Raw genomic sequence first — 27,360 nt, forward strand, 5'->3', positions numbered from 1 at the left:
GAAATAAGCTGGTTGGAAAGTTTCTGGGAAAGACCAATATCACTTGACTTAGACATTACCCAGGGGAAGTATCTTACCAGAAATTTCCTCAGGTCTTTGTAATTTGTGATGATCCCATTATGGATGACAACGAATTCTGGAAGAAAAGTTTAGTCCAGAGAGAAATGTTATGAAGACATGAAGTTCAAGTCAGATGTGAAGACAGACAATTTGACAGTTTGAAACTCTATGAATTTTGCTTATACAGACACTTGTGTTGAGCAAACTTCATTTATAGACATGAGAACTGACATCTGCCATGACTTTAGTTTAAACCTGAGGAAATAACACATTTCTCCTTTGATAAAAAGCATCCATCAGGCTGGCCATGCACTGAGTTCTGATTTGTGGGCTACAATATCATGAAATAGACTTTGGTTTTATGTCAAGTGAGATGATTAACCCTTCATTCTCTATTAACTGTCTTCATATCCACTCCCTTCTCCAGTTTTTTTTGTATCTACTGTGACATTGTTTCCTCACGTTGTTTTCTTAACCCTGTCACACTTTCTCTCATCAGAGCCTATTCTCTTAACTTCACATCAATAATTTGTTTTCAGGAATCTGTGTTTTCTTTGTAAAAGACTTCTTTGTGTAATTTTTGTATGCAATGCAGCTCTTGGGTATAAGTCTTCCTTGAAAGTATGCTCTTCAGCTATCACTGATGACTTAGAGAAATCTTACAAATCTTATTTCCCAGTTGTTTTATTTTCAATTACTCATCCTGAGTCAGGGCAGGCACGTCCAAGTTTGGGTGTGGGGGGATCTCCTTGGAGCCTCCCTGCTTTGGGGACACAGACTCACTGTCTGCACTGAGGTGGGGTCCACCCTATCATGTGAGTGGGCAGAAGGCTGGGGCTGATGTGGCTGCTCTGCTGAGAGGCATGTACTGGGCTTTCCCGTTCTCTGGAAGAGGCTTCACCCTTCCAAACTGGGCAGGAGGGAGGTGCCTCTAGGCACCACAGTGTGAACAGGGGCAAAAGCACGAGGGAGGTGCTATCTCCTGTGGCCTGACTTCCACAACAACTAATAGTAAGTGAGGCTTGTCAAGTGTTTAGTTAATAGAATTGAGTGGGCCAAAAAGTTCGTTTGGGGTTTTCCCCTAAGATGTTACAGAACAAATTTTTTGGCCAACACAATAAATACCCCTGGTGGCTCACATGGTAAAGAATCTGCCTGCAGTGAGGGAGAAGGAAATGGCAACCCACTCCAGGGTTCTTGCCTGGAAAATCCCAGGGACGGGGGAGCCTAGTGGGCTGCCGTCTCTGGGGTCGCACAGAGTCGGACACGACTGAAACGACTTAGCAGCAGTAGCAGCAGCAGCGGGAGACCAGGGCTTGATCCCTGGGTCAGGAAGATTCCCTGGACAAGGAAATGGGAAGCCACTTCAGTATTATTGCCTTCAAAATCCCCATGGATAGAGGAGCCTGGTGGGCTAAAGTCCATGGGGTCACACAGAGTTGGACACGACTGAAGTGACTAACATGTTCAACATGTTCAATAAATACCCCACAATGACTCTTATGTATCTGATCCCTGCTCTAATATGATGCTTGGCAAGAACTTCCATTATGCTGTGTTTGGGAATCAGCCTGGGGTTGGGGGCCCTGGCTAACTCCAGAAATTATTCTTTCTCCCGGACACTCTTCCCATCATGACTGGGTGTGGGCTGTGGGGGCTTCTGGCCTGACCAGGCCCAAACTAGAGTGGAGACCCTGTAGATGATGTCTCAGACCTTTGTCGCCCTTGAAGGAGTCAGAGATTATCCCCTTTCTCCTTCTCATATGCCCGGGTGTCCTGCTCCCAGAGCCCCTGACACCCCTGGGGGCGGAGCACAGAGTCTCTGAGAGTTTCCAGCGGTAGCTCCAAACCTACAAGTCCTGCCCGCGTGAGAGGGACCTGGGGGCATCACTTAAGAGAACTACCACACAAAGAACTATCCTGGGGGCTCAGGCAAGTTATGTGGACCCAGGTCAACTGGGGGCTGACATGGTGCGGAGGGAGTTGGAAGGTCAGGACTGGAGCAGGCACCTCAGATGTCAGACAAGATCAGCACTTCTACCTGCCCTGGCGCGGACCACTCTTTTCAGAGGCAGGGCTGGGTACAGCTGGATGAGAAGTGAACTCAAATCTTCCCTCAGGCATTCTGCCCTCTGGAACGCCCTGGTCCCTAATCGAGAAACAATGCCCACATCTTCAACCCTCTGGACCACCAAGTCCCGCTAAGGCTGGGTTCTCAGAGCCAACAGAATCTGTGGGAAGGGCCACTGTGTTCCTGTGGATGCCCGTGGGGTCAGCACTACCCCACAGGCATCTGCAGATAGGAGGCCAGGTTGAATCTGCCTCCTGTCTAGGGCCCAGGGTCACCAGTTGGATACTCAGGAGAGACAGGGCTGCTGAGAAGCCAGTTGGTGTTGAGAGTGTATCAATTCTGACACACACGTCACAGGGCCAGTCACAACCACTGGGACGGGGAGCAAGGCTGTACCACATACCGTTGCCCTTGTCTGAGCGCTGCGGGTGGCTGTTGACAGCACTGGGGACCCCGTGAGTGGCCCACCGTGTGTGGGCAATGCCAAAGTGGGTCTCAAACTCCACTTTTAAGTCCATGCTGTCTTGTTCTAGATGAAGGAAAAATGTTTGCCACACTTTAAAAATAAGCATTGACATGATGCTGTTACCTAAGGTGGCTTCATTAAATGGAGACACATCAGCCACACCAAAAGTACATTCCATCATAAACCACAAAGGCCCCATTCTGGGGGTTTCTGCCAGACCCTTGCATTACTTAGTACTTACCAATAACTTAACTCACTTACTTGAAATAAACTTACTTTAAAAATAAAATTATAGGTCCTTATCATAAATGGGAAAGCAGTATTATTGGCCAGAAAAATTAAAATATACAAGTACTAAATATTGAAAAAAATTCTCAGAGCACCATCACCTGAAATAAACCATCCCATGTTCTGTGCAACAGTTTTGCACATGGTTTTAACCCTCCTTCAATTTTTGCATGCTTGAATAGGTTAAATTTTTAGTCTCCAATGCTGTTGGAATGAAAGATTTTTAAAGTGACCTAGGCTATATTTATTACTCTCACTTGGCAAGTCTTCCACTTACTGTAAAGTTCTTCATCAAGAGCTTTGACATTTCCTCTTTTCTTGACGAGCTGGATATGCCTTTCTTTGACTTCATTATTATTTCCATCAATTGCCACACCTGTAAAGTAAACATGATCTTTGTATTGGAATTTGTTTTGTCTCTCACACTTCATTGTAGGGAGCAACCCAGGGTGAGGGCTATAGAACTGAATTTATTAGTTCTCATTCTTTAGGCTTGCAGCCCAGAAGAGAACCAGACAGTGTTAGAATATCAACTTGGAAACAAGAGGCTATGCCTGTGGCAGTGCTTACCAGCAAGCAGGGAATACATGCCTAGAACCCCTGCTGTGGCCGCTAACCCAGGATAACTCCTGGAGGCCTGCCTGCAGGAGGTATGCCGCCACATCTGCCACCAAAGGCAGTGGGCTCATTTAAGAATGCTTCTGTGCTTTGCATTCTGCTACCTTAGCAACAGTGTTTCCACTGCACTAGTGTTCCTGCAACCTTTCATCTTGCTTTCTATTAAGGATTTATGGTGGTGGTGGTGGTTTAGTCCCTAAGTTGTGTATGACTGTTGCGACCTCATGGACTATAGCCTGCCAGGCTCCTCTGTCCATGGGATTCTTCAGGCAAGAATGCTGGAGCGGGTTGCCTTTTCCTTCTCCAATTAAGAATTTATAGGGATATATAATTAACTGGCTCTTGTTTTCCTCCTAAGGCTGCTTAATTAAAAATGGGAACAGACTAAATAGCCACCTCTTATGTGGATGGAGAACTGAACTGTGAGATAGCCATCCAGAAGAGTACTGTGCAGTCACTTAGATTATGTTAGGCAGCACTGAGGATAATGGAAAATGAAGAGGCAAGTGAAAGAAGAATAAAAAATTACAGAACTGCATAATCGTAATTAGGTAAAAACAATAAATAACTGCATGATGCCTCTACTGTCCCCAGACCCCAGATGACCAGAAGAGGTATTGATATTGATGGGGGGCGCTTTTGATGGATTTTTTCTTACCCTTGTTTTTCCTTTCTATTTTTCTATAGAAATTTTCAAATTTCTTTAATGAACAAAAATTATATTTGCATGGTGGTCTCCTGCAGAGCTTACCTGCTGAGTCATAGCCTCTGTACTCAAGCCGCTGCAGGCCCTTGATGAGGGTTTCAAAAATCTCCTTCCTTGTCCGGGGGACTCTGTAATTCATGTAGGCAAAGATTCCTGTTAAAAGAGGGGGAAATCATACATTTTCAAAACACTTGGTTCATGTTTAGAAGAAAACACTTCTGGGGACACAGACACCACTGGAGGTGTATCACCAGAGAGCTTCCTCTGACTGCAGAGGAAGGTGTGGCCTTCCCCAGACACAATGGGAGAAGATCCGAACTCCCTTCCTGCTTCTAGACGGGCATGGTATGCAGTCCTCCTGCAGTGACTAAAGAACCCATGAAGCCTGTGAAGAACACACACACACACAGCACGGCCTTGCGATTCCATGATTTCTCCGATGGACGTACTTGCAGAAGACATCGTTCACTGTGGCAGCATTTATAACAGAAAAGATCAGCAAAACAAAGTAACTACCTACGGACACCCGGCAGTCCCCACTACATGAACTCCTTGGTTTGCACCGAACACTCCTGGGAAGAGTGATAAGGAGATCACCCCAGCCTCCCGCCACAGGTAGGAGCAGGGGCTGGGGCCTTAGTTCCACTTTCCACTTGGCCTTGTGGCTTGGAGCATTACATTCAACAAGCACTACTCTTATACAGTCAGTTCAGTTCAGTTCAGTCGCTCAGTTGTGTCCGACTCTTTGCGACCCCATGAATTGTAGCACGCCAGGCCTCCCTGTCCATCACCAACTCCTGGAGTTCACACAAAGTCATGTCCATTGAGTCGGTGATGCCATCCAGCCATCTCATCCTCTGTCATCCCCTTCTCCTCCTCTTCCAATCCCTCCCAGCATCAGAGTCTTTTCCAATGAGTCAACTCTTTGCATCAGGCCATCAGTCCTTCCAAAGAACACCTAAGACTGATTTCCTTTAGGATGGACTGGTTGGATCTCCTTGCAGTCCAAGGACTCTCAAGAGTCTTCTCCAACACCACAGTGCAAAAGCACCAATTCTTCGGTGCTCAGCCTTCTTCACAGTCCAACTTTCACATCCATACATGACCACTGGAAAAACTTGGCCACTAAGTTTTGGCCTTGACTAGACGGACCTTTGTTGGCAAAGTAATGTCTCTGCTTTTGAATATGCTATCTAGGTTGGTCATAACCTTCCTTCCAAGGAGTAAGCATCTTTTAATTTCATGGCTGCAATCACCATCTGCAGTGATTTTGGAACCCCCCAAAATAGTCTGACACTGTTTCCACTGTTTCCCCATCTATTTCCCATGAAGTGACGGAACCAGATGCCATGATCTTCATTTTCTGAATGTTGAGCTTTAAGCCAACTTTTTCACTCTCCTCTTTTACTTTCAAGAGGATTTTTAGTTCCTCTTCACTTTCTGCCATAAGGGTGGTGTCATCTGCATATCTGAGGTTATTGATATTTCTCCTGGCAATCTTGATTCCAGCTTGTGCTTCTTCCAGGCTACCGTTTCTCATGATGTACTCTGTATATAAGTTAAATAAGCAGGGTGACAATATACAGCCTTGACATCCTCCTTTTCCTATTTGGAACTAGTCGTTGTTCCATGTCCAGTTCTAACTGTTGCTTCCTGACCTGCATACAGGTTTCCCAAGAGGCAGGTCAGGTGGTCTGGTATTCCCATCTCTTGAAGAATTTTCCACAGTTTATTGTCATACACACAGTCAAAGGCTTTGGCATAGTCAATAAAGTGGAGATAGATGTTTTTCTGGAACTCTCTTACTTTTTTGATGATCCAGCGGATGTTGGAAATTTGATCTCTGGTTCCTCTGCCTTTTCTAAAACCAGCTTGAACATCTGGAAGTTCATGGTTCACGTATTGCTGAAGCCTGGCTTGGAGAATTTTGAGCATTACTTTACTAGCATGTGAGATGAGTGCAATCGTGTGGTAGTTTGAGCATTCTTTGGCATTGCCTTTCTTTGGGATTGGAATGAAAACTGACCTTTTTCAGTCCTGTGGCCACTGCTGAGTTTTCCAAATTTGCTGGCATATTGAGTGCAGCACTTTCACAGCATCATCTTTCAGGATTTGGAAGAGCTTAACTGGAATTCCATCACCTCCACTAGCTTTGTTCGTAGTGATGCTTTCTAAGGCCCACTTGACTTCACATTCCAGGATGTCTGGCTCTAGGTCAGTGATCACACCATCGTGATTATCTTGGTCGTGAATAGCAAGCATAAAATCATCTCCTGGCCCCACAGAGAATCCTTATCATCAAGGAAGGCCTATCAGTCAAGAAGATTTTGTTTGGCTTTATTTTCAGCATTTATATATCAAAACAAGATTTTCCCAAATAGGAAAAAAGTCATCATGTTGGTTCTTTTCAAACTCCTCCACTCCAGTGCTTGAGACTATGAACCCTAGGTCTGTGTCTGTCTTGCTCTGGGAGTGTTCCAAAACATCATCTCTCTGTCCTTTTGCCCTACATAGGAAAACTTGCCTCTCTCACAGTTCAGCTCCAACCCCACCTTCTGGGGCAGGCTTATCCGGGCCCTGGCCAGAAGTGTTCGCTTGCTCTGGTGGCTGCCCAGTACTCTTACATCCTGAGACAGCTAAATCTCCTGACAAAGTCACAGGCAGGTGCTTCTATCTTTATATTTCTTACTGTGTCTTGGCACATGGTCCTTGTTCAATAAATGCACGTGGAATAGTGTAGAGTAAGGAAATAAGGGTTAGTTGCTCAGTTGTGTCTGACACTTTGAGACCCCATGGACTGTAGCCTGCCAGACTCCTCTGTCCATGGAATTCTCCAGAAAAGTATACTGGAGTGAATTGCCATTCCCTTCTCCAGGGGATCTTCCCAATCCAGGGACTGAACCCAAGTCTCCTGCATTGCAGGTGAATTCTTTTACTGTCTGAGCCACCAGGGATGCTGAACAAAATGACCACAAATCTGTATTAACTTAAGAGTCCATTGATGGATGAATGCACAAAGAAACCAAAGAATATATATATGTAATATTAATGGAATATCATCCAGCCATAAAAAAGAAAGAAATCCTGCCATTTGTGACAATATGCATGAATCTTAAGGGCAATATGCTAAGTGAAATATATCAGACAGAGAAAGGCAAATATTGTATGATCTCACTTATATATAGAATCTAAAAAAACGAACTCATGAATAAAGAAATCAGATTAGTGGTTTCCAGAGGTAGGGGGTAAGGGGTGAGGGAATTAGGTGAAGGTGGTCCACAGGTACAAACTTCCAGTTATAAGATTAATTCTTTGGATGTAATGTACAGCATGGCAACTACAGTTAATAATATTCTACTGTATATTTCAAAGTTGCTAAAACAGTAGATCTTAAATGCTGTTATCACAGTGAAAAAATTTTAATTATGTGAGGTGATGAATGTTAATTAATCTTACTGGGGGTAATCATTCTGCATTATGTATATACATGCATGAATGCGTGCTAAGTTACTTCAGTCACGTCTGACTCTTTGCAACCCCATGGACTGTAGCCTTCCAGGCTCCTCTGTCCATGGGGATTCTCCAGGTAAGAATACTGGAGTGGGTTTTGCCATGCCCTCCTCCAGAGGATCTTCCTGACCCAAGGATCAAACCCGCATCTCTCATGTCTCCTGCATTGGCAGGCAGGTTCTTTACTGTTAGCATCACCTTGGAAGCCCATGTATATACATAAACAGATACAAATATAACACATACCAATACATATATACGTATACAAATCACTATGTTGTGTACCAGTCAGTCCTAAATATTCATTGGAAGGACTGGTGCTGAAGCTGAAGCTCCAATACTTTGGCCAACTGATGAGAAGAACTGACTCATTGGAAAGACCCTGATGCTGGGAAAGACTGAAGGCAGGAGGAGAAGGGGATGACAGAGGATAAGATGGTTGGATGGCATCACTGACTCGATGGACATGAGTTTGAGTAAGCTCTGGGAGTTGGTGATGAATAGGGAGGCCTAGTGTGCTGCAGTCCATGGGGTCACAAAGAGTCAGACACAACTGAGCAACTGAACTGAACTGATATTGTGTACCTTAAACTTACACAATGTTATATGTCAACTATATCTCAATAAAACTGGAGAAAAAATTTGCGAAAGATAAACCTTGGAGAGGGCAACCTGCCAGCATGTAACTGAGGACTGATAATGATTATATAGCAAACCACTCATGTGATATTTCTGTGATGTTTCTAGATTATATTCAAGTTAATACTGTATAAATGAATGAATGATTAAATTTCAATTAAGTAAATATTATATTCCACTGACTTGATGGATATGAGTTTGAGCAAGCTTCAGGAGCTGGCGATGGACAGGGAAGATGGCTGGACAGCATTACTGATTCATTGAATGTGAACTTGGGCAAACTACGGAAGATGGTGAGGGATAGGCAGGCCTGGTATGCTGCAGTCCATGCAGTTGCAAAGAGTCGGATACGACTGAGCAACTGAACTGAAATGAACTGAAGCAGTAACAAGGGTCACATCACATGAAATTTAACTTGCTAAAATTAATCTAGACACAGTCAAAAAAAGATCATAAAATTATACAGTGCTAAATATTATATTTTGCATTTCTAGGTACTGTATGCTACTGTATATAGGATATATTTGCACACAAGTATTAAGATGCAGGATTTATATTTTAAAACATGCGCAGTGTGCTTTCTGAGAAGTTACAGATGTTTTCTTTTAAAAATGGCCAAGGATAATTTTCGTAGTCAGTTATTTTTGTCTTCTAGGTCAGGTGAGAAGCACTTCCCCAGCTAAGCATCTGTGCTTCAAGAGCTCACAATTTATGCTACACTTCAAACCTAAACATGTCTGGCCAGAAGATGTACTTTTGTCAACTTACTTAAATATAAAAAAAGACCATTACTTTTTAATGTAAATTTTTAACAGCTCTATTATGATACAGGGGCTTCCCTGATGGCTCAGTTGGTAAAGAATCTGCCTATGATGCAGGAGACCCAGGTTCAATCCCTGGTTTGGGAAGATCCCCTGGAGAAGAAAATGACAACCAACTCCAGTATTCTTGCCTGGGAAACCCCATGGACAGAGGAGCCTGGCAGGCTACAGTCCACAGGGTTGCAGAGTTGGACACGACTGAGCAACTAAACCACCACCGTTGGGATACAAGTCATATATTGTTGTTGTTCAGTCGCCCAGTCATGTCTGACTCTTTGCGACCCCATGGACTGCAGCATACCAGGCCTCCCTGTCCCTCACCATCTCCCAGAGTTTGACCAAGTTCATGTTCATTGCACCAGTGATGCCATCCAGCCATTTATCTTCCTTCTGCTCTCAATCTTTCCCAGCATCAGGGACTTTTCCAATGAGTTGTCTGTTCACATCAGATGACCAAAATACTAGAGCTTCCGTATCAGACATTCCAGTGAATATTCAGGATTGATCTCCCTTAAGATTGACTGATTTGATCTCCTTACTGTCCAAGGGACTTGCAGCTGTCTCCTCCAGCACCCCAGTTCAAGGCATCAATTCTTTGGCATTCTGCCTTCTTTACGGTCCAGTTCTCACAATTGTACCTGACCACGGGGAAGACCATATTGACTATACGGACTTTTATCAGTAATGTCTCTGCTTTTCAACACATTGCCTAGGTTTGTCATCGCTTTCCTGCCAAGAAGCAATTGTCTTCTGATTTCATGGCTGCAGTCACAATTCACCATGATTTTGGAGCCCAGGAAGAGGAAATCTGTCACTACTTCCACCTTTCCCCTTCTATTTACCATGCACTAATGGGAGTGGACGCCATGATCTTAGTTTTTTTAAATATTTAGTCTTAAGCCAGCTCTTTCACTCTCCTCCTTCACCTTCATCAAGAGGCTTTCTGCCATTAGAGTGGTATCATCCGCCTAGTGGAGGTTGTTGTTTCTTCCACCTATCTTGATTCCAGCTTGTACCTCATCCGGCCCAGCATTTCTCATAAGTTACATACCATAATAGGATACACTTGAAATAGTGTATAATACAATGGTTTTTAAGTATATTCACAGAGTTGTGTAGCCATCACCAAAATCTATGATTAGGTAAAACTTTTCATAGTATTAACTTTTCTGGGGAAAAAAAAAAAAAGGCAGGAAGTTCCCTGGAGGGATATAGTGAAATTCCAGTCAATGTAAAGAGCACAGAGCTATGAGAGATGGTTATATGAAGGACGGAGTAACTCACTAAACCATTTTTGTATCTTTTAAACTGTGAAACTTTCCTGGCACCTTGGGAATCGTTCTAGAATTATACCTGCCCCTCACAAAACAGAGCTAACAGCCACTGCAAATGACACAAAGGCCCACCCACAGGCCAGTTCTTTTAAATCCAAAATGCTCTTCCCAAAGAGTGCTGTATGGCTCTGCTCTCCAATTCCGCCCTGTAATTCCCCTTCCTCTGGGTCACACTTCACTTCTGAACTCATGTCAGGCACATATACATCTCTGGCTCTGAGATCTGCAACAGCCTCCTTGGTTGTGGCTGCCTTGACTGCTGTTCCACAGTCCCTGATGGGCTGGAAGAAGCTGGAACGGCTAAAGGGTCCTGGCCCTCAGGAGCACCAGCTGTGTTCACACCCAGTTGGGAGGCTTGGCAGCCACTCAGACACTGTTTGGTTGATTACTGTGGTGAGAGGGGTTGCCAAGAAGTGGTTTTCAAGGTTTTTGCGCAAGAAGGCATAAATCTAACTTTTAACATGAAATCTCTAGCATACCAACATGTGTTCAGTAAGTTCTTTTAAGCACTGTTTCTCTCCTCTGCTCTTGGCTGCACTCTCCCTGCATGCTACCAGATGAGAGCGAATAAACCAGCACCTCCATGAGGCTCTTACTGTTTTAAAAATAATGAAATAGAATACAAAGCTGCTTTCTTAGGAATCTTGCTTGCTATTCATGTCCGATTTCCCTTCTGGAATCCCTTCCATCAGCACTAAGAGCTGCAGAGAGAATCCATTTTTTACCTATGAAATCAGTTAAGATTAACCAGTTTTTGACAATAAGAGTTTAAATTTGTGCACTCTCTTGGAAGGCAATTTGCAATCTCTCAAATTAAAATGTACACATCTGGTGATCAAGCTTCTGCACTTCTAGGAATGTATCTAAGCAGATATCTGTGCTGAGATTGAAGTGTGCATGTATGAAGATCATTGCTCAGAGCTGTTTGTAGTAGCTGAAGACTGGGGACAGCTTGGTGCCTGGCAGGGCGCAAGTTAAGTGATGGCGCAGCCACACACGGCCACTGCTGGGCCACAGGCAGGCAGCCCTACACAGAGCATAAGGGAAAGCTGTGTGTTCTCTTGGAAAACAACCTACATCTCCAAGATGTGTCAAGCGAAAAAGTGGCCTGCAGAGTATGTGTAAACTATCTAAGTTGGGGCAGGAAGACACGTAGAATATTTCTGGGAGATCCGGGGAGCAGTGGCGGCCTCTGATAAGGATGCTGGACAAAAGGCAGACATTTCTTTTCCACTGCATATGTCCTTTTTGTACAGTCAGGATACTTTGCTGTGTGCCTGCATATAGTATTTTACTAGATGCTGCTATATATATTGAGAGTGGTGGGTAGATTGTCATCTAGCCCAGTTCGACCTCAATGTAGCTCCCCAGTTCTGCTCACCTGGAGGAACAGTAGCCTCAGCAAGGGAGAAAGCACTGTCTTACAGCCAGTCTCATATGGAAAAAGACAGCCACCTGAGTGACTCCTCTTTCGCCTGCTCACTAGTCTGTGACAGTGAGAAGCACGGAGGTAGCAGCTACCACCTGCGGCCTTTGCCAAGTATTGATTTCAAATCCCAGCCCACCCCTTGTTGTGTCTATGTGGCCTGGAGCAAGTCACTGAGCTCCCAGGGGAGCATGGTGATGGCAGCACCTACTTCCCAGGGTTGTTGAGAGAATTCACAGGAGTCTTTGTAAAGCAACAGGAACAGTGTCTGCTGCAGAGTAGTGCCTGTGTCTGTGAAAACGGAGCAGGCAAGGAGCTTCTTCCTCCTGGGGAGCATGTGGCACAAATGCAGGTATGCACAGGGCATACAAGAAGCTCTTGAAAAATGATTAAATAAAACCACAAGGAAAATAGTATCATTTTAGTTATTTGTTTTTGGCTTTCTCCTTGGAGAAATGATGGTTAAACCAAATGTGTGATCTGGTGACAACTTGATTAAGATGTAAATCATTCCATACACATTTCTCTGACCCACAGGGGCCACATCACTGAGGTAGGTGCTGCTGAGACGGACCAGTCAGGGGGCCTTGCAGGGCGAGTCATGAGAGGACGTGGTACACAGGGACCACCCCCCTGTTCAGGAGATTTGCAGGCAGAGAGGCCAGATGCTGAGAGGTGGGAAAGGGGCAGAGGACTCTGGGACTGGCTCTCTGAAGAGGTGGCTTCAATTCATCCTGCAGGTGCCAGCTGACAGGTCACCCACCTGGCCTATTGCAGGCTGTCCCCTCTCCCAACTTTTAAAAAGTCACATACCCCTTTATTTCCTGTATAGCACTTCCCTTCTTGTCTTCTGTCTGACTCCCTTCCAGATTATAACCTTCATGAGGATGGAGACCACACCTGTCTTGTTTATTTGTCTTATCCATTGCTTATTCATTGCCCGGAACCCAGAGCAGAGCCTGGTACATTTTAGATGCTCAGTAACTATTTTTTTGAATGAATAAATGCATCAATAAATGAACAGGTTTAGGGAGTTGATCTTAGAGAAGGTGACCTTTGAGCTGGGCTGGAGACAGCCACTCTCAATGCACAAGCAGCGAGAACCCCAACGTGTAAACACTGGGGACAGAAAGGCCAGAGAGGTAGGTAGTGCTGAGCCTGATGTCCCTGCATGTTAGCTCCTTTCACCAGGGCAGGAAGGCACTGCTCCTGTGGTAATCCCAAGACAATCAAGCACAAAGACATATGCCCCAGCAACACCCACCCCCAGCTACCGTGTACTTTGAGCATACTAGGGCTGGAGTGGACAGCCTTCTAGATAAATGGACCATGTCCTGGGGAAGGATCCCAGAAGGGGCTGCAAAGTAAATCACAACCATTACTACAATCAGTTATGAAGCCTTCCCATGCATCAATCTCATTTTATCTAAACCTCACAATGCCTATGCTCAGGCTGTGGCTCCCATGGACAGACAGGGCATTTCTGGCTCCAAGGCCAGAGTTGAGCAATTCACAACTAGGTGTACCTGACTGTAGGCGGCTCAACGCTGCTGCCCCCCAAATTAGCATAAGACCTGTCTCAGAATCCTAGTTAGGGGATTCTAAATAGTTGGCAGATGGGATTTGGCCTGTGGGGAGATGCCCACCTGGCTGCTGATGGACACACTCAGAACTCCCAGGTGGGGTCCAGGCCATCCTGATACACTCTCCCCTGACCCTTAGGAGGTCAACCCCTCCATGGGACACTCCTTTTTCTGACTCCAGCTTTCTCTTCCCATCCAGCCCCCTCCCCACAGGGCAGAGGCAAGCCACAGCAAGGCTGGTTCTCACTACATACCTCCCTCTGTTGCCCAAGAGGGATGGCAAAATCCCTCCAAGTTGGTTGGAGAAATGCCCAGGCCTGGGGCAGAGGCTGCCTTGGCCCAGGATATACCCACTGCAGCTCAGGGTATATCCTGTGCCCACTCTGCCATCCTGGCATCCAGAGCCTCCAAACAGCTTTTCGGAGTCTTTTTAAAAAAATTTTGTTTAATTGGAAGATAATTACTTTACAACATTGTGATGGTTTTTGCCATACATGGACCTGAATCAGCCACATGTGCACATGTGTCCCCCCATCCTGAACCCCTTCCCACCTCCCTCCCTACCCTATCCCTCTGGGTGGCCCCAGAGTACCAGCTTTGAGTGTCCTGCTTCATGCATCAAACTTGCATTGGTCATCTATTTTACATATGGTAATATACTTGTCTCAATGCTATTCTCTCAAATCATCCCACCTCGCCTTCTCCCACAGAGTCCAAAAATCTGTTCTTTACATCTGTGTCTCTTTTGCTGTCTTGTATATAGGGTTGTTGTTATTGTCTTTCTAAATTCCATATATATATGTGTTAATAGACTGTATTGGTGTTTCTCTTTCTGACTTACTTCACTCTTGCATAATAGGCTCCAGTTTCATCCACCTCATTAGAACTGACTCAAATGTATTCATTTTTATAGCTGAGTAATATTCCATTGTGTATATGTACGACAGCTTTCTTATCCATTCATCTCCTGATGGACATCTAGGTTGCTTCCATGTCCTGCCTATTGTAAACAGTGCTGCGATGTACATTGCCGTACACGTGTCTCTTTCAATTCTGGTTTCTTCGGTGCGGTGTGTATGTCCAGCAGTGCGATTGCTGGGTCATATGGCAGTTCTATTTCCAGTTTTTTTTAAGGAATGTCCACACTGTTCTCCATAGTGGCTGTACTAGTTTGCATTCCCACCAACAGTGTAAGAGGGTTCCCTTTTCTCCACAGCTTCTCCAGCATTTACTGTTTGTAGACTTTTTGATGGCAGCCATTCTGACCGGCATGAGAGGGTACCTCATTGTGGTTTTGATTTGCATTTCTCTGATAATGAGTGATGTTGAGCATCTTTTCATGTGTTTATTAGCCATCTGTATGTCTTCTTCAGAGAAATGTCTGTTTAGTTCTTGATGGGGTTGTTCATTTTTCTAGTATTGAGCTGCAGGAGTTGCTTATATATTTTTGAGATTAATTCTTTGTCAGTTGCTTCATTTGCTATTATTTTCTCCCATTCTGGAGGCTGCCTTTTCACCTAGCTTATAGTTTCCTTCATTGTGCAAAAGCTTTTAAGTTTAATTAGGTCCAAACTGTTTATTTTTGCTTTTATTTCCATTACTCTGGGAGGTGGGTCATAGAGGATCTTGCTGTGATTTATGTTAGAGAGTGTTCTTCCTATGTTCTCCTCTAGGAGTTTTATAGTTTCCAGTCTTACATTTAGATCTTTAATCCATTTTTTAGTTTATTTTTGTGTATGGTGTTAGAAAGTATTCCAGTTTCATTATTTTACAGGTGGTTGATCAGTTTTCCCAGCACCACTAGTTAAAGAGATTGTCTTTTCTCCGTTGTATATTTTAGACTCCTTTGTCAAAGAAAAGATGTCCATAGGTGTGTGGATTTATCTCTGGGCTTTCTATTTTGTTCTGCTGATCTATATTTCTGTCTTTGTGCCAGTACCATACTGTCTTGATGACTGTAGCTTTGTAGTATAGTCTGAAGTCAGGAAGGTTGATTCCTCCATTCCCATTCTTCTTTCTCACTATTTGAGGTTTTTTGTGTTTTCAGGGTCCCACTCTTAAAACTGATAAGAAGAGTGAGAAAAGGTTCTAAAGGGAGAAAAACACAGATAAACACAGAGGAACTCCAGAAGAGACTACACATGTGATGCAAGACAGAGACAAGCCCTTTGAGGGGGACTGTGGCCCCTTGGCCCAGCCCACCTTGGGGGTCTGCGAATTCTAATGCTCCCTTCAAATATGGCTTGAGAGATCATCTAGGGACTCAGGACCAAAGGCACCACAGAGGTCCATCCATGAAGGCAGGGGTGCTTCAAACCTTCAAGTGAATTTGTTTTTATAACAATGACCAGATGGAGGGGCAATGTTTCTGGATTTCTAGCCAGAACTAGGATCTCTGAACTCTTGGAACCTACCCCTAGGGTGTAGGGGTACCAAATGGGGAGAGGGGTCATTTGGGGCTTGGACAATGAGGGAAGAAGGTCTAAGTCCACAGAGGGTGGATTGGGGTCCATATTCTGATTCTGTGGCTATAGTTTTTGAAAACCTCTCCATCTTTCCAAGGATCAGCTTCTCAATGAAAAGCACTGCCCTATGATTGAGGGTGGACAGTCCAAGACAGAGTACCACCTGTACCTCACACAGGGTAGGGACTTACTCCATTAGGGCTATGTCACCACTCAGCAGGCTGGCATCCTCCAGTCAGAGGTTGCTCTTTCCACTACTACCAATAATGCTTTTCTGAATTGAAGCATCTGATGTCCTTAGTCCATGAGCTTCGTAGAGATTAGATAATATTCTGAGTCCTAAACTGGAAGACATGGCCAATGAGATCTCTGCATCATAGAATTCCTGTGTGTGTGTGGTACGTGGGGTGTGTGTGTGTGTGTGTGTGTGTGTGTGTAAGAGAGTATGTGTGTGTTTGAGTGTCAGGTATGTGTGTTGGGTGTGTATTGTGTGAGTGAGTACCTGTGTGTGAGTTTGTGCTTGAGTGTCAGGTGTGTGTGTGTGTGTGTGGCATGCCAGGGGAGGTAGGAGTATACTCTTCCAGGTGAGGCCTCCCAGGAGGGAGGCCACCAGGCCAAGAGCAAGGGCTGCGAGAGGGGGCTTTGGACTCTCTGGATGTCCAGGCCTCCCTCATGCAGACCAGGGGAGGCTACTTTATTCATGAAGCCCGGATGACAATTCCTGCTGCTTCCCTGCAGAGTGAGAGTAAAGTGAGTAAAGACGGAGGTGTGAAGGAAGCACGAGATCCCACAGCTGGGTCCTCAAGCAGAGGCAGAGGAGCCCCCAGGCCTGGCTCAGGGTCAGGAGGGGGTTGGCTCCTCTGGGGACAGCCTTACCCTACTTCAGGCCTCCTCGGGACTCCCAGGGTTAAAGTTACTACAGCACTTGAACCCCTGGAATAATCGGAGACTCTGCTTTCCATGGTAAATGTGAGCAAGGCATTTTTCTTTTTAACAAAAAACTCGTGGTGTCCCTGTGCCATTAGCATTTCACCATTTCACCAAAACAAAGGGGAAGCAACACATAAATACTCTGTACTGAAAAACTTTCAAGAAAAAAGTTCAAACTGTCATATTTGGCTAAACTGTTTTTTTTTTTTTTCTTTTCTTTACAGTGAAATATTTCCTTTGAAAATTAAAGGGGCAGATGACTAGATGAAATTACTTGGCTTTGCATCTAATGTATCTTCATAACTTTCTCCCAAGAGTGTAACCTCAAGTTCCTATTCCTTCATAAGCAAATTTTTGCTAAATATAAAAATAAACTCAATTTAAAAAGCCCCATTTGCTAATCTTATATCACAAAATCTCCAGAAGGTTTCTCGGACCTTGGGAAACCCCTGATGAATAAGACTGATGGGGAAATGGCATGATGATGGAGAGGAGGAGGAACAGGAGCAGGAGGAGGGTAGCAGCTTGTGCAGAGCCCCTGCTCTGCTGGCCTCGCTGCAGCCCTCCACATGAGAGTGCCAGAAAAGTCCCACAAGTAGGGGCACTGGTGTTCGGAAGCTCCTAAGACTGGCTCCTAAGGACCAACTGTGTGCGTCTCTTCCCAGTGCTAAGCTCAGGGACCTCATATTTGATGACCTACCTGAAATCAGCCATGGTAAGAGTATTCTTACCACAGAAACTGATGAACTAAAGAGCTAAAGAGTTGTTTAACATTTATCTGCACATCACTGGGTAGGGGGTTCTGTTTCTCAAGATTCCTGTGACTTGGAGAGGCAACAAGCTAGGTGACTTGACCCCCGAGTCTGTGCTCTATCAACTCAAGCCCAGTCTCTTCTGAGGTATCCATTCATGAACTGAACTGTTACAAGGAGGAAGGGAGTGTCAAATATGACAGGGTTCTGAGAGCCAAAAGAACTTTGGGACAGAAAGATGAGCTCTCCTGAGTCAAGTAATCTCCCTGACTTGCTGTTTCCTCAGCTAAGACAAGAGGCAAGCAAACCCCCATAAGCACCTGACAAACTCTCCTGAAAGACCCCTGTGCAGACGGTGTGTGTAGTGTGTGTGTGTGTCCTGGCCTGCCTTGATTCTGGGGAATAAAACCATGCCTGTGTCTTGCAGAAAGAGGTAGGTGGAAAGGGTATTACCTACATGCGTGGAGAGCAAGATGCACATTATTTATATGACATGGGAACTGACTTTTAGAGAAAGTATGAAAACTACTTGGTCCAACTGGGTATGTAGCATGATGCCAGTGAAGGAAGGGATATTTAACTGATGCCCATGTTCACCTCCTGACTGCAGTGGCTCTAGTTTGAGAGTGGAGTGCTGGGACCACAGGAGTTGGGTGTTGACCAGGAGCTCTCTGGTCAATATGCTTCTGGCTATCTGGACAATCTGTGGCTACGTGGAATCGGCAATACTGGACTCTTCTTAGGGAAAGCATCTGAATGCAAGAATCCAACTGCAGTAGGATGAATAATGGCCCACAAAAAGGTTACTAAACATATATGGTTATAGTAGGAAATGGCAACCCACTCTAGTACTCTTGCCTGGGAAATGCTATGGACAGAGGAGCCTGGAGGGCTACTGTCCAGAGAGTTGCAAAGAGTCGGACATGACTGAGCACAAACAGACATATATATGAAGGACAGAGAAGATTTAAGAATTCACAGACAGGACACGCAATTCTTTCTGTCAAATCCCCACGCATGCATGCCACCATGCCCTTGCATATGCTGTGCCTTCAGTCTGGTATGCCTAGCACCCTCTTCTCTCTGCAGAGCTCATTCTTGAAATCAGGCCTGTGGCACTGTCCCAGGTCCCCCCCTCTCTTCTGGGGAAACTCAGTGTCCCTGTCTCCACTATGCTGGGGTCCCAAGCTCAGACTGCATGGGGGCCATCAGGTAACATCTGTGAGTGAGGCAGCTGAGTCATCGTGGGAGAACAGGGGAGTCTGCACCTGTCATTCCAGGGGCCACTGTAAACTATTCAGAAACACGGACTCAGAGTTGCTCATCTTTGGATTTTTTCAAGGGAAGTCAAAATCCTACCTAATTATGTGAAATTTCCCTATTGTGTAGCTTGGTAACTACAGTAATTAAAAAAATTAAGTTTCTGTTTCTACACCAAACAGAAAGATGTCTGTCCGCTGGTCTGGCATGGGGCTGCCAGGCTAAACTTCTCAGTTCACTGAAACTTTGAGGGTCATCTGCATACTGCGCGAAGGGTTGACTACAACTGGGTCTAGCTTCCTGTAGGAGAAGCAGCAAAGAGAAGGGGGATCAGGAGCCACTGTGAGCCTGGTCATCAGCAACTGATAAGGAAAGACCTCTAGTTCAACTCCTGCTGACCCCTGCAGAACCAGCTCCAGAGATCTGAGCTCTGAGATGGCTTTAAGGTGGCAGATCCCAGTGGAGCCACAGCCAGTCCAGAGAAAACAACTGCTCAAAGATGTGCACAGATTTCCCTGGGCCTCAATTTCCCCAAATGTAAAGTGAAGAGGGTAACTGGTTTATTCCAGGAGCACCTTCGTGATTTTTGCACTATCCTGGTATCAAATGCACAATCATTTCTTGAATATTTTTCTATAAATTTGACAAAAGTTCCAAAACTTAAACAAGTTCATTACAAAAGGAAAACAAACATAAAGGAAAACCAGTATCACTTGCCATATATATACAGACCATACAATAATCCAAAAAAACACTAACAAACCAAACCAATGGGTTCAATTCCAGCCCACTATTGCTGTAAGCTCCGAGCCCAGGACAGCTTCCTCTGCGCAAGAATCAGAAATATGTAAAAGACACATCGCTATCGCTATTGCTAAGTCATTTCAGTCGTGTCCGACTCTGTGCGACCCCACAGACGGCAGCCCACCAGGCTCCGCCATCCCTGGGATTCTCTAGGCAAGAACACTGGAGTGGGTTGCCATTTCCTTCTCCAATGCATGAAAATGAAAAGTGAAAGTGAAATCACTTAGTCGTGTCCGACCCTCAGCGACCCCATGGACTGCAGCCTTTCAGGCTCCTCTGTCCATGGGATTTTCCAGGCAAGAGTACTGGAGTGGGGTGCCATTGCCTTCTCCGAAAAGACACATTAGCGCCCAGCTAAGACTTTCTCTTGGCTACAAGAAAAGGAAACAACTTTCCCAGGCAGGAATTCCACAAGACTTGACTTCACTGAGGGCTGGAGGGTGGGGTGTACCAGTGTGGAGCCCTGATGGGTTAGTTACAAACCAAAGTTGGGATGGAAGTTAAGGTGGTTGTAAGGGCAGAAGGGCATCTGAGAGGAAGAAGGAGGGAGAGGCTGCTCATGTTAGAGGGGCAGGCCCAGTGGGAGGATCTCAGTGTACCAGTCTGGCTCTAAGACCACCAGGGGGCCAAGGGCCTTGAATGCCACACTAAGGAGTTTGGAACACAAAGCCTTTTGGCAAAATTGCCACCTTTGTCTTCTCTCTCTCCCCAGGAATGGCCTACAGGCAGTCCATTATATACAATACCAATGATGCCCAGGAATCTTGACATTTTTGCTGAGAGTTACGGAATTTAAATTGATGTCTGTTTGGCCTGGGGCAGGCTGCATCCCAAAAGTCGGCTGCCTGCTCCTCCATCAGTCGGTCCTTTTTCACTTTTACAGGAGCGCCTGGCCTCAGAAACAAGGCCTGTACAGACTTTGGCCCACAGCTCACCGCTGGCACACTCCACCCCAGTAGCCCTCAGCAAAGTCAGACAGAGGCCTTTCATGGCTTCAAACGTTCCAACAGGTCCTCCACCCACAGGAGGCTGAAATGGGTAACTGAATCCCACTCAATTGAAAAAAAAAAAAAAAAAAAGGCACAGTGACCTTTTGTCCCAGCAGAAGTTCTCAGCCCTGTCCCCAGCAGGGTGGCGACCCAGCAGAGAGAGTAAGGGATCGGTGATGCGCGCGCCGGGCCGGGCCGCCCTCCCCACCGTTAAGGGGTCACCGCGGTACTCAAGAGGCGGGGGCCCCAGCCCTCTCCCAGTCTAGGGCTTCTTCCAGATTCCGCCCGACGCTCGGGGGTTGGTGTTGCTCCTTCCCCGCGCCTCGTCGAGCGCTTTTTGCAATAAAGGGGCGACAATACGGAATCCACCCTTCTAGGGACAAGAAGTTCACTTTGGGACGCGAGGAGGACGCACAGGCCCTTCCCGAGCGCACCAGGGGCCGCTCCCCACACCACCGGGGCGGAGCAGGTGTGGTCGCCTCTCCTCAGTTGCTGGAGATGGAGAGGCGGGATGGGCACCCCGAGCCCGGGGAGCACGCTAGCTTGCGTTTGGCCGCCTTTGTGGGAGACTTGGGGGCTCTTTCCTCACTGCACATGAGGTGCAGAGGAAACACACCTCTGTGTTTCGAGGGCCCAGGACAGGACCAATTCCCTCCCCGCTGTGGGATGCAGACTGGGGTGAGGCGACCCCCTCCTTCACCCCGCAGTGGGACGACCAACTCGGAGGCAGGCCCAGCCCGCGAGAGCCCCTCCTCAGTCGGCGCCCCTATTTCGCGCCGCCTTCAGTCCCAGGCACCCGGCTCTCGGGCCCAGGCTGTGAGAGGCTGGGACTCCGGAGCCCGCGGCCGCCGCGGCGGTGGGCGCTGCACTCACCGCACATCTCGGCTGCTCCTCGCGCCCCTCCTGGAACCCGGCCTCCGCTCGCCGATAACCGCCGACACTCCCGAGCGCGCCCCGGCCTCTGGCCCTTATAGCGGGAGCCCGCCGCCAGAGGCGGGGGCGGGGGCGGGGCCTCTTCCCGCCTGTCCGCTCCCCATTGGCCGCTGGTTGTCGTGACAACGGCGGGCACCCGGCCCCCCGGAGTCTGCACGCCGCAGGCGAGGGGCAGCTCCCCGGCTGTAACACGTGGGTCCAGGAAACAGGTTGGTGGTCGCAGCGAGCTTCCTGAGTTCAGATCGAGATGCAGGGGCCTGAGTCGCTCTGTGCTTCAGTTTCCCCGTCTGTAGAATGGGCATAGCAATGAAACCCACCTCCCGAGATGTAATGTGGTGTCATTTAATCAAGTGTAAGTCACAGAGCCCTATGTCCCGCATAATAAACCGCATTTCGAGTGTGCGTCCCTCTGCGCGCTAGATCCCTCTCAGCGCACAGGTAGGCGCAGAGATGGAATGGGACTTTGCCAAAATCCGGCAGCGGGGGCGCTGTCAGAACTTGAACCTGGGATTTACTGCAGAGCCGGAAATCGGAGGCCGGGATTCCCCAAGAATTGAGCAAAGCTGGGGGAGCCCAGGAAGCCACCCAGTCCCGGAGGTGTGCTGGCCCACTTCTCGGCGCAGCTGGCCTGCGCTCGGCCGGTCTAATCTCGGCAACCGTAATCTGGCCCCGCAGTGAGTCACCGAAGCCTGAGTTCCTGACCTTCCCTTCCTCTCCTTTCTGCACTTTCAGCTTGGTCTCCCGAGGAAGGTCACGAGAACTGGCCCAACATTTGCGTACTTTGAGGCCATCTGGTGTTTTTTATTTTACTTAAAAAAAAAAAAAAATCTGAAATTCTAAACAGATACTCTTCAGTCGTATTGGGGGCGGGGCGGGGGGGGGGTGGGCCGGGAAACGAAGCTTTCTATGTCTTGTCTAGAACAGTTTTCCTGATGTAATCTGTCTCTAGCATCACAAGACTCTGCAGGCCCTGGCAGGAGGAAGTGTTTATTGTACCCATTGGACCTTTGAGAAAACTGAGGCTGAGCAACGGTGAGGAGGGGGTTGGTGGAGTAAAGCTGCTGGAAAACAGGTGGTTTTCAGGAGCTGCCACATGTGCTTTTCCCCCTCCACAGTGGGCTGTCACTTTCACTCACTCCTTCCCTCTTTCCTGAGCAGGAGGCTTCGTGCCTGTCCTAGTAGTAGGGACCTAAAGATGAGTAAAAGTAGATCTAGCTTGGGCCCTCGTGGTGCTTACAAAGTGGTGGGGAGGCAGACACTTAGTCCAGTGTCACAGAGAGCTGGGCAGTTCCAGGTGGGATATAGGGAGAGGGGACAGACCTGGCTGATGTGGAGGGTGCCAGGCTGCCTGGAACTAGGCAGGGGCTGGAGCTGCTGCAAGTGAGTACAGAGCTGGGGCAGTTGCCAGAGGAAGTCAACAGACTCAAGAAGGGAGGTACTGATATGTGCAAAGATCCTGTGGCTGAGGGCTAGAACTTGAGTTGGGAGATGAGGCTGTTCTGCCCCAGACTGACCTCCATCCTCTGTAACTGAGGTGGGAATAGGGTGATATTATTAGGCCCTCTGCTAGAACCAAGACACCAGGAGCCCTGAGGTCCTAGCAGGGTCCACATCTGTCCCTTATCCTCCCCAGGAATTCACAGCTCCCTCTGGTGAACGGCATGAATGCTAGGACCCCTGTAGAGGTATCTGCAGTGCTGCCCTGCTTTGGGGGCCAGTCCCTGGGAGACTTTTGGGAGGACAGTGGCCTGGGGCTGGCCACATAACCGATAGGTAACTTGGGTGTTGGTTCAGGGATCAATGTGTGGCCCATGCTGGCCCCTTGACAATCTGCTTATGGACATGAGGGAGGTCAACAGAAAAGACGAGCTTGTCCCTTGTCCAGCTGGCTAGAGGGTAGACTGGTGATGCCAGGAACCCTCTTGTCACCTTCAGGGTTGAGTGGGGAGAGGTTCTCTGAGAGCAAAGGACCCAGAGCAAAGCAAATCCCTAGGATGGAGAAAGATACATATTTTTGGAGCCTCCGGTTTCATCTCAGCCTGAAGCCACAATCTTTCCCTAGGCCTCTTAATATCAGGGCTCAATAAATTCCTGTGCCTCACTTGAGGCACTCTGAAGTGACTTTTGTCATTTGCAACTAAGTCTAACCCTAATTCCTTCAACCTGTTGGAACTGGGATCCAGAGGAGGTTCAGGGGAACAATTAGGTAGCTGGTGGCCCTAGCACATAAGGTCTTGCTGACTGGAGCCCCTTCCTGGTCTCACCTTGTCCAGGACCTGTCTGGGTGGGGGCAGCTCAGGAGGCCCTGAAGTTTGGTGAAATTAAGCAATCTGACCAAAGCCACAAAGCCAGGAGCCACGGGGCTGGTCTGGATCAAGAGACTCAACTTGGTCCCTCTTAGGCGGGAGTATATGAGACCATAGATCCCTTCCCCAGACTGCCCCTGTCCTTGTGCTTCCAGAAGGGTGAGCCTGGGTAGCTGGAGCCAGAAGCCCACAGGGCCTGGTGGAGCAGGGCCCTGAGCCCACTCCCGGTGACTGCTGGTTGTCTAGTGCCCAGGCTGATCACCATGGCTAGCTCTTTCGAGGAGTGACCCCTGTGGCCAGCAGGGAGCTTACCCTGGTATTGCAAACAGCAAACACAGACAGGACTTCGTTTCCTACACTTTTTTTTTCACCCTCAAGTCAACGTTTAAAGTCAGGTGATTTGCTCATTGGTCTGCTTTCTCCCAAACAGCCCAAAGATCTGCTCTCCTGCACCCCATACACAGTTCTTCTGAGTCCTGTGGCTGTTCTGGGGGACATGGAAGGTACCTGCTATCTCCTGGCCACCAGCCCTGTTCAGCTGTTTTCCCAGCTGTGACATTTCTTCCAGAGCCTAGAGAGGATTTCAGGGTCCATGGTATGATGAAAGCCACTCTCTGACTCCAGCAGAAGTCCTGACTGGGCTGTCACCTGCTCCCAGGGACTTCCATCAAGGACCTTTCCACCAGTCTCCAACAGCCCCAGCTGGGCTGTGGCCCCTGGACAGCTTGGAGTGATGACCTCTTCCCACTTATTTCTTTGTACTCTTCTGGGAGCAGAAATGCCAAGAAAACCTTGATATTGGCTTCTTTTGCCCAGACCCAACCCTGCCCAGAGCTGTGGAATATACTGCTTCCCAGGCCTCAGGGGCATGTCCAGGAAGGTAGGGATGTGCTTGGAGCTGGGAGCCCTGCATGGCATCTCTCCACCTGGGGGAAGGCATGAGATTCTAGGGGGACCTTGAGCGGTCTCCACAGCAGATGGGGTTCAGGGAGCACAGGCCAGACAACCCAGATGTCATGACTTAGATGGAGTACCCTGCCTCGGTGCTGGCTGAGCCTCAGCTCAGATTTGAAGTGAGGAGAACAAGAAGCAGCAAGAGATGAGATCAGACCTGGTTGGGGGGCAGTTAGTCACCCACTGACCTTTCATCACCTCCCTCCTGATAGGCTGGGGTATGCGGATGGGGTGTGAGTAGGGTGGAGAAATATCAATGACCTCAGATATTCAGATGACACCATCCTTATGGTAGAAAGCAAAGAGGAACTTCTTCACTAAATAGGCTCTTGATGAAGGTGAAAGAAAGAGTTAAAAAGCTGGCTTAAAACTCAACATTCAAAAAACTAAGATCATGGCATCCAGTACCATCACTTCATGGCAAACAGATGTGGACAGAATTTATTTTCTTGGGCTCCAAAATCACCGCAGATGGTTACTGCAGCCATGAAATTAAAAGATGCTTGCTCCTTGGAAGAAAAGCTATGATCAACCTAGACAGTATATTAAAAAGCAGAGACATTACTTTGGCGACAAAGGTCCATCTAGTCAAAGCTATGGTTTCTCCAGTAGTCATGTATGAATGTGAGAGTTTGACCATAAAGAAAGCTGAGCGCCAAAGAATTGATGCTTTTGAACTGTGGTGCTGGAGAAGACTCTTGAGAGTCCCTTGGACTGCAAGAGGACAAACCAGTCAGTCCTAAAGGAAATCAGTCTTAAATATTCGCTGAAAGGGCTGTTCCTGAAGCTGAAGCTCCAATACTTTGGCCACCTGATGTGAAGTACTGACTCATTGGAAAAGTCCCTGATGCTGGGAAAGATTGAAATCAGGAGGAGAAGGGGACGACAGAGGATGAGATGGTTGGATGGCATCACCGACTCACTGGACGTGAGTTTGAGTAAGCTCCAGGAATTGGTGGTGGACAGGGAAGCTTGGTGTGCTGCAGTCCACGTGGTTGCAAAGAGTTGGACGTGACTGAGCAACTGAACTGAACTAAGCTGATGACTGGGGTACAGAAGGCCCATGGGGGGAGTCTAAGAGACTGACCTGGGATGGGGGTTCAGGGACAGCTGAAACCTTGAACCAGGAGGGAAAGTGAGGTAGGAATCTTTCCTCAGAGTAAGGGCCTGGGGTAGGAAGGCCTCAGAAGTTTGGCTAGGGCATAGGTAAGGGGGAGCTCAAAACTTGCAGCTCAAGTTTTGGCCACCAGGTGTCTCTACTCCAACCACCCCCTACCCCACCCCGCCCCGCAACTACACCGCAGCTCTGAGGAAAGACAAGACCACCCTTTCACCACAGGCTAGGCCATCTCAGAGGTGACTTTGCTGAGGAATTCCTTGGGGAACTTGTTTCACCTTCTCTCCCCTGCCAAAAGAGGTCTGCCACAAGGGTGAACTCGTGTATTCTTTTATAATTGTAAGTTAATTTTTTAAAAAAATAGGGCTAATTATAAATCTTTATAGCTTTGTTCTTCCAGAAGAAATATATATTCATTTAGGAAATATAGAATAAAAACAATTTTAAGGGTTAACCATTGTTGATGGAAGAGCAGGTGTCAGAGAGGGCAGCTGTGGGAGAGGCTGCCAGACAGAACTGAAGGCCTTGTGGGGGAGAGGATGGCTATCCTGACTGCACCCCCCAACTCCAGGCCTCCTGCTGGGTTTCTAGAGCCAACTAGAAGTCAGAGGGCCTGGAACCCCAGATGAAGGCCACCTTTCCAGGGCACAGCGCAGCAGGAGAGTGAAGGTGAATCTGGTACCCTTTTGTTTCTGAGGAGATGCTTGTCTGAAATATGGAGCTTGAAACACCGCATTGCTTGGCACGGGTTGAACTTGGGTAGTGCCATGCAGGTGTTATCATCACGAGTCTTGACCATAAAGCCTCCATGGGGTGGGCCTGCTGCCCCCCACTCACTACCATCCCACATCCAGTGCTTGATGCAATCTCAGATTTCTACTCATCCCACGTAGGCACACACCCTCTCCTGGCCAAGCAGGAGTCCCAGCTTTCTCTGGGTACAATGGCACCAGCGGGACATCAGGGACAAAGCTGGCATTCCTGGGCCAAATCCAGGCTTCACAAGACAATCTGAAATTCTTTCTAATCACAATTCAAACATCGGCTACAAAACAGTTTTTGCAGTAGGACCATAATGTTGTTTAAATAATGACTATATATGCAAAAAAAATGGAGTTTGTAGTGAGGGCATGGGGAGGTGACATAAAAAGGTTTCTGAGTGGTTATGCTTGGGCTGAGCACCTCCTGATGCTGATCTACCCCTGTGGGTCTCCTAAACCCTACACATTTCCTTTAGGAAATGCTCTCAATCCCTCTGTCCAAGGGCATAACCTAGGGTGACATGAACTGTCTGAATTTGCCTGGGACTGTTCTGGTTTTCAGAGAAG

The 27,360-nt window shown here is 47.3% G+C and overlaps 1 protein-coding gene and 1 non-coding gene across 2 annotated transcripts in view; one reads left to right on the forward strand and one right to left on the reverse strand.

The window, feature by feature from the left end:
* Positions 1-21,703, reverse strand: part of GFPT2 (glutamine-fructose-6-phosphate transaminase 2) — a 45,446-nt gene extending 23,743 nt beyond the window's left edge. Inside the window, exons 1-5 of the mRNA XM_027548484.1 lie at positions 21,596-21,703; positions 4,255-4,362; positions 3,163-3,261; positions 2,535-2,660; positions 78-136 (exon numbers count right to left, since the gene is read on the reverse strand). Of these exons, the coding sequence (XP_027404285.1) occupies positions 78-136; positions 2,535-2,660; positions 3,163-3,261; positions 4,255-4,362; positions 21,596-21,602 (399 nt within the window). The 5' untranslated portion in view covers positions 21,603-21,703. The remainder of the gene's footprint in view (positions 1-77; positions 137-2,534; positions 2,661-3,162; positions 3,262-4,254; positions 4,363-21,595) is intronic.
* On the forward strand, positions 9,195-9,266 carry TRNAH-AUG. Its single transcript has one exon. It is a non-coding gene; the product is annotated as a tRNA-His (tRNA).
* Positions 21,704-27,360: the final 5,657 nt, after the last annotated feature.

This window comes from Bos indicus x Bos taurus, chromosome 7 (genome assembly GCF_003369695.1).
Source record: "Bos indicus x Bos taurus breed Angus x Brahman F1 hybrid chromosome 7, Bos_hybrid_MaternalHap_v2.0, whole genome shotgun sequence".
Classification (NCBI taxonomy): Eukaryota; Metazoa; Chordata; class Mammalia; order Artiodactyla; family Bovidae; genus Bos; species Bos indicus x Bos taurus.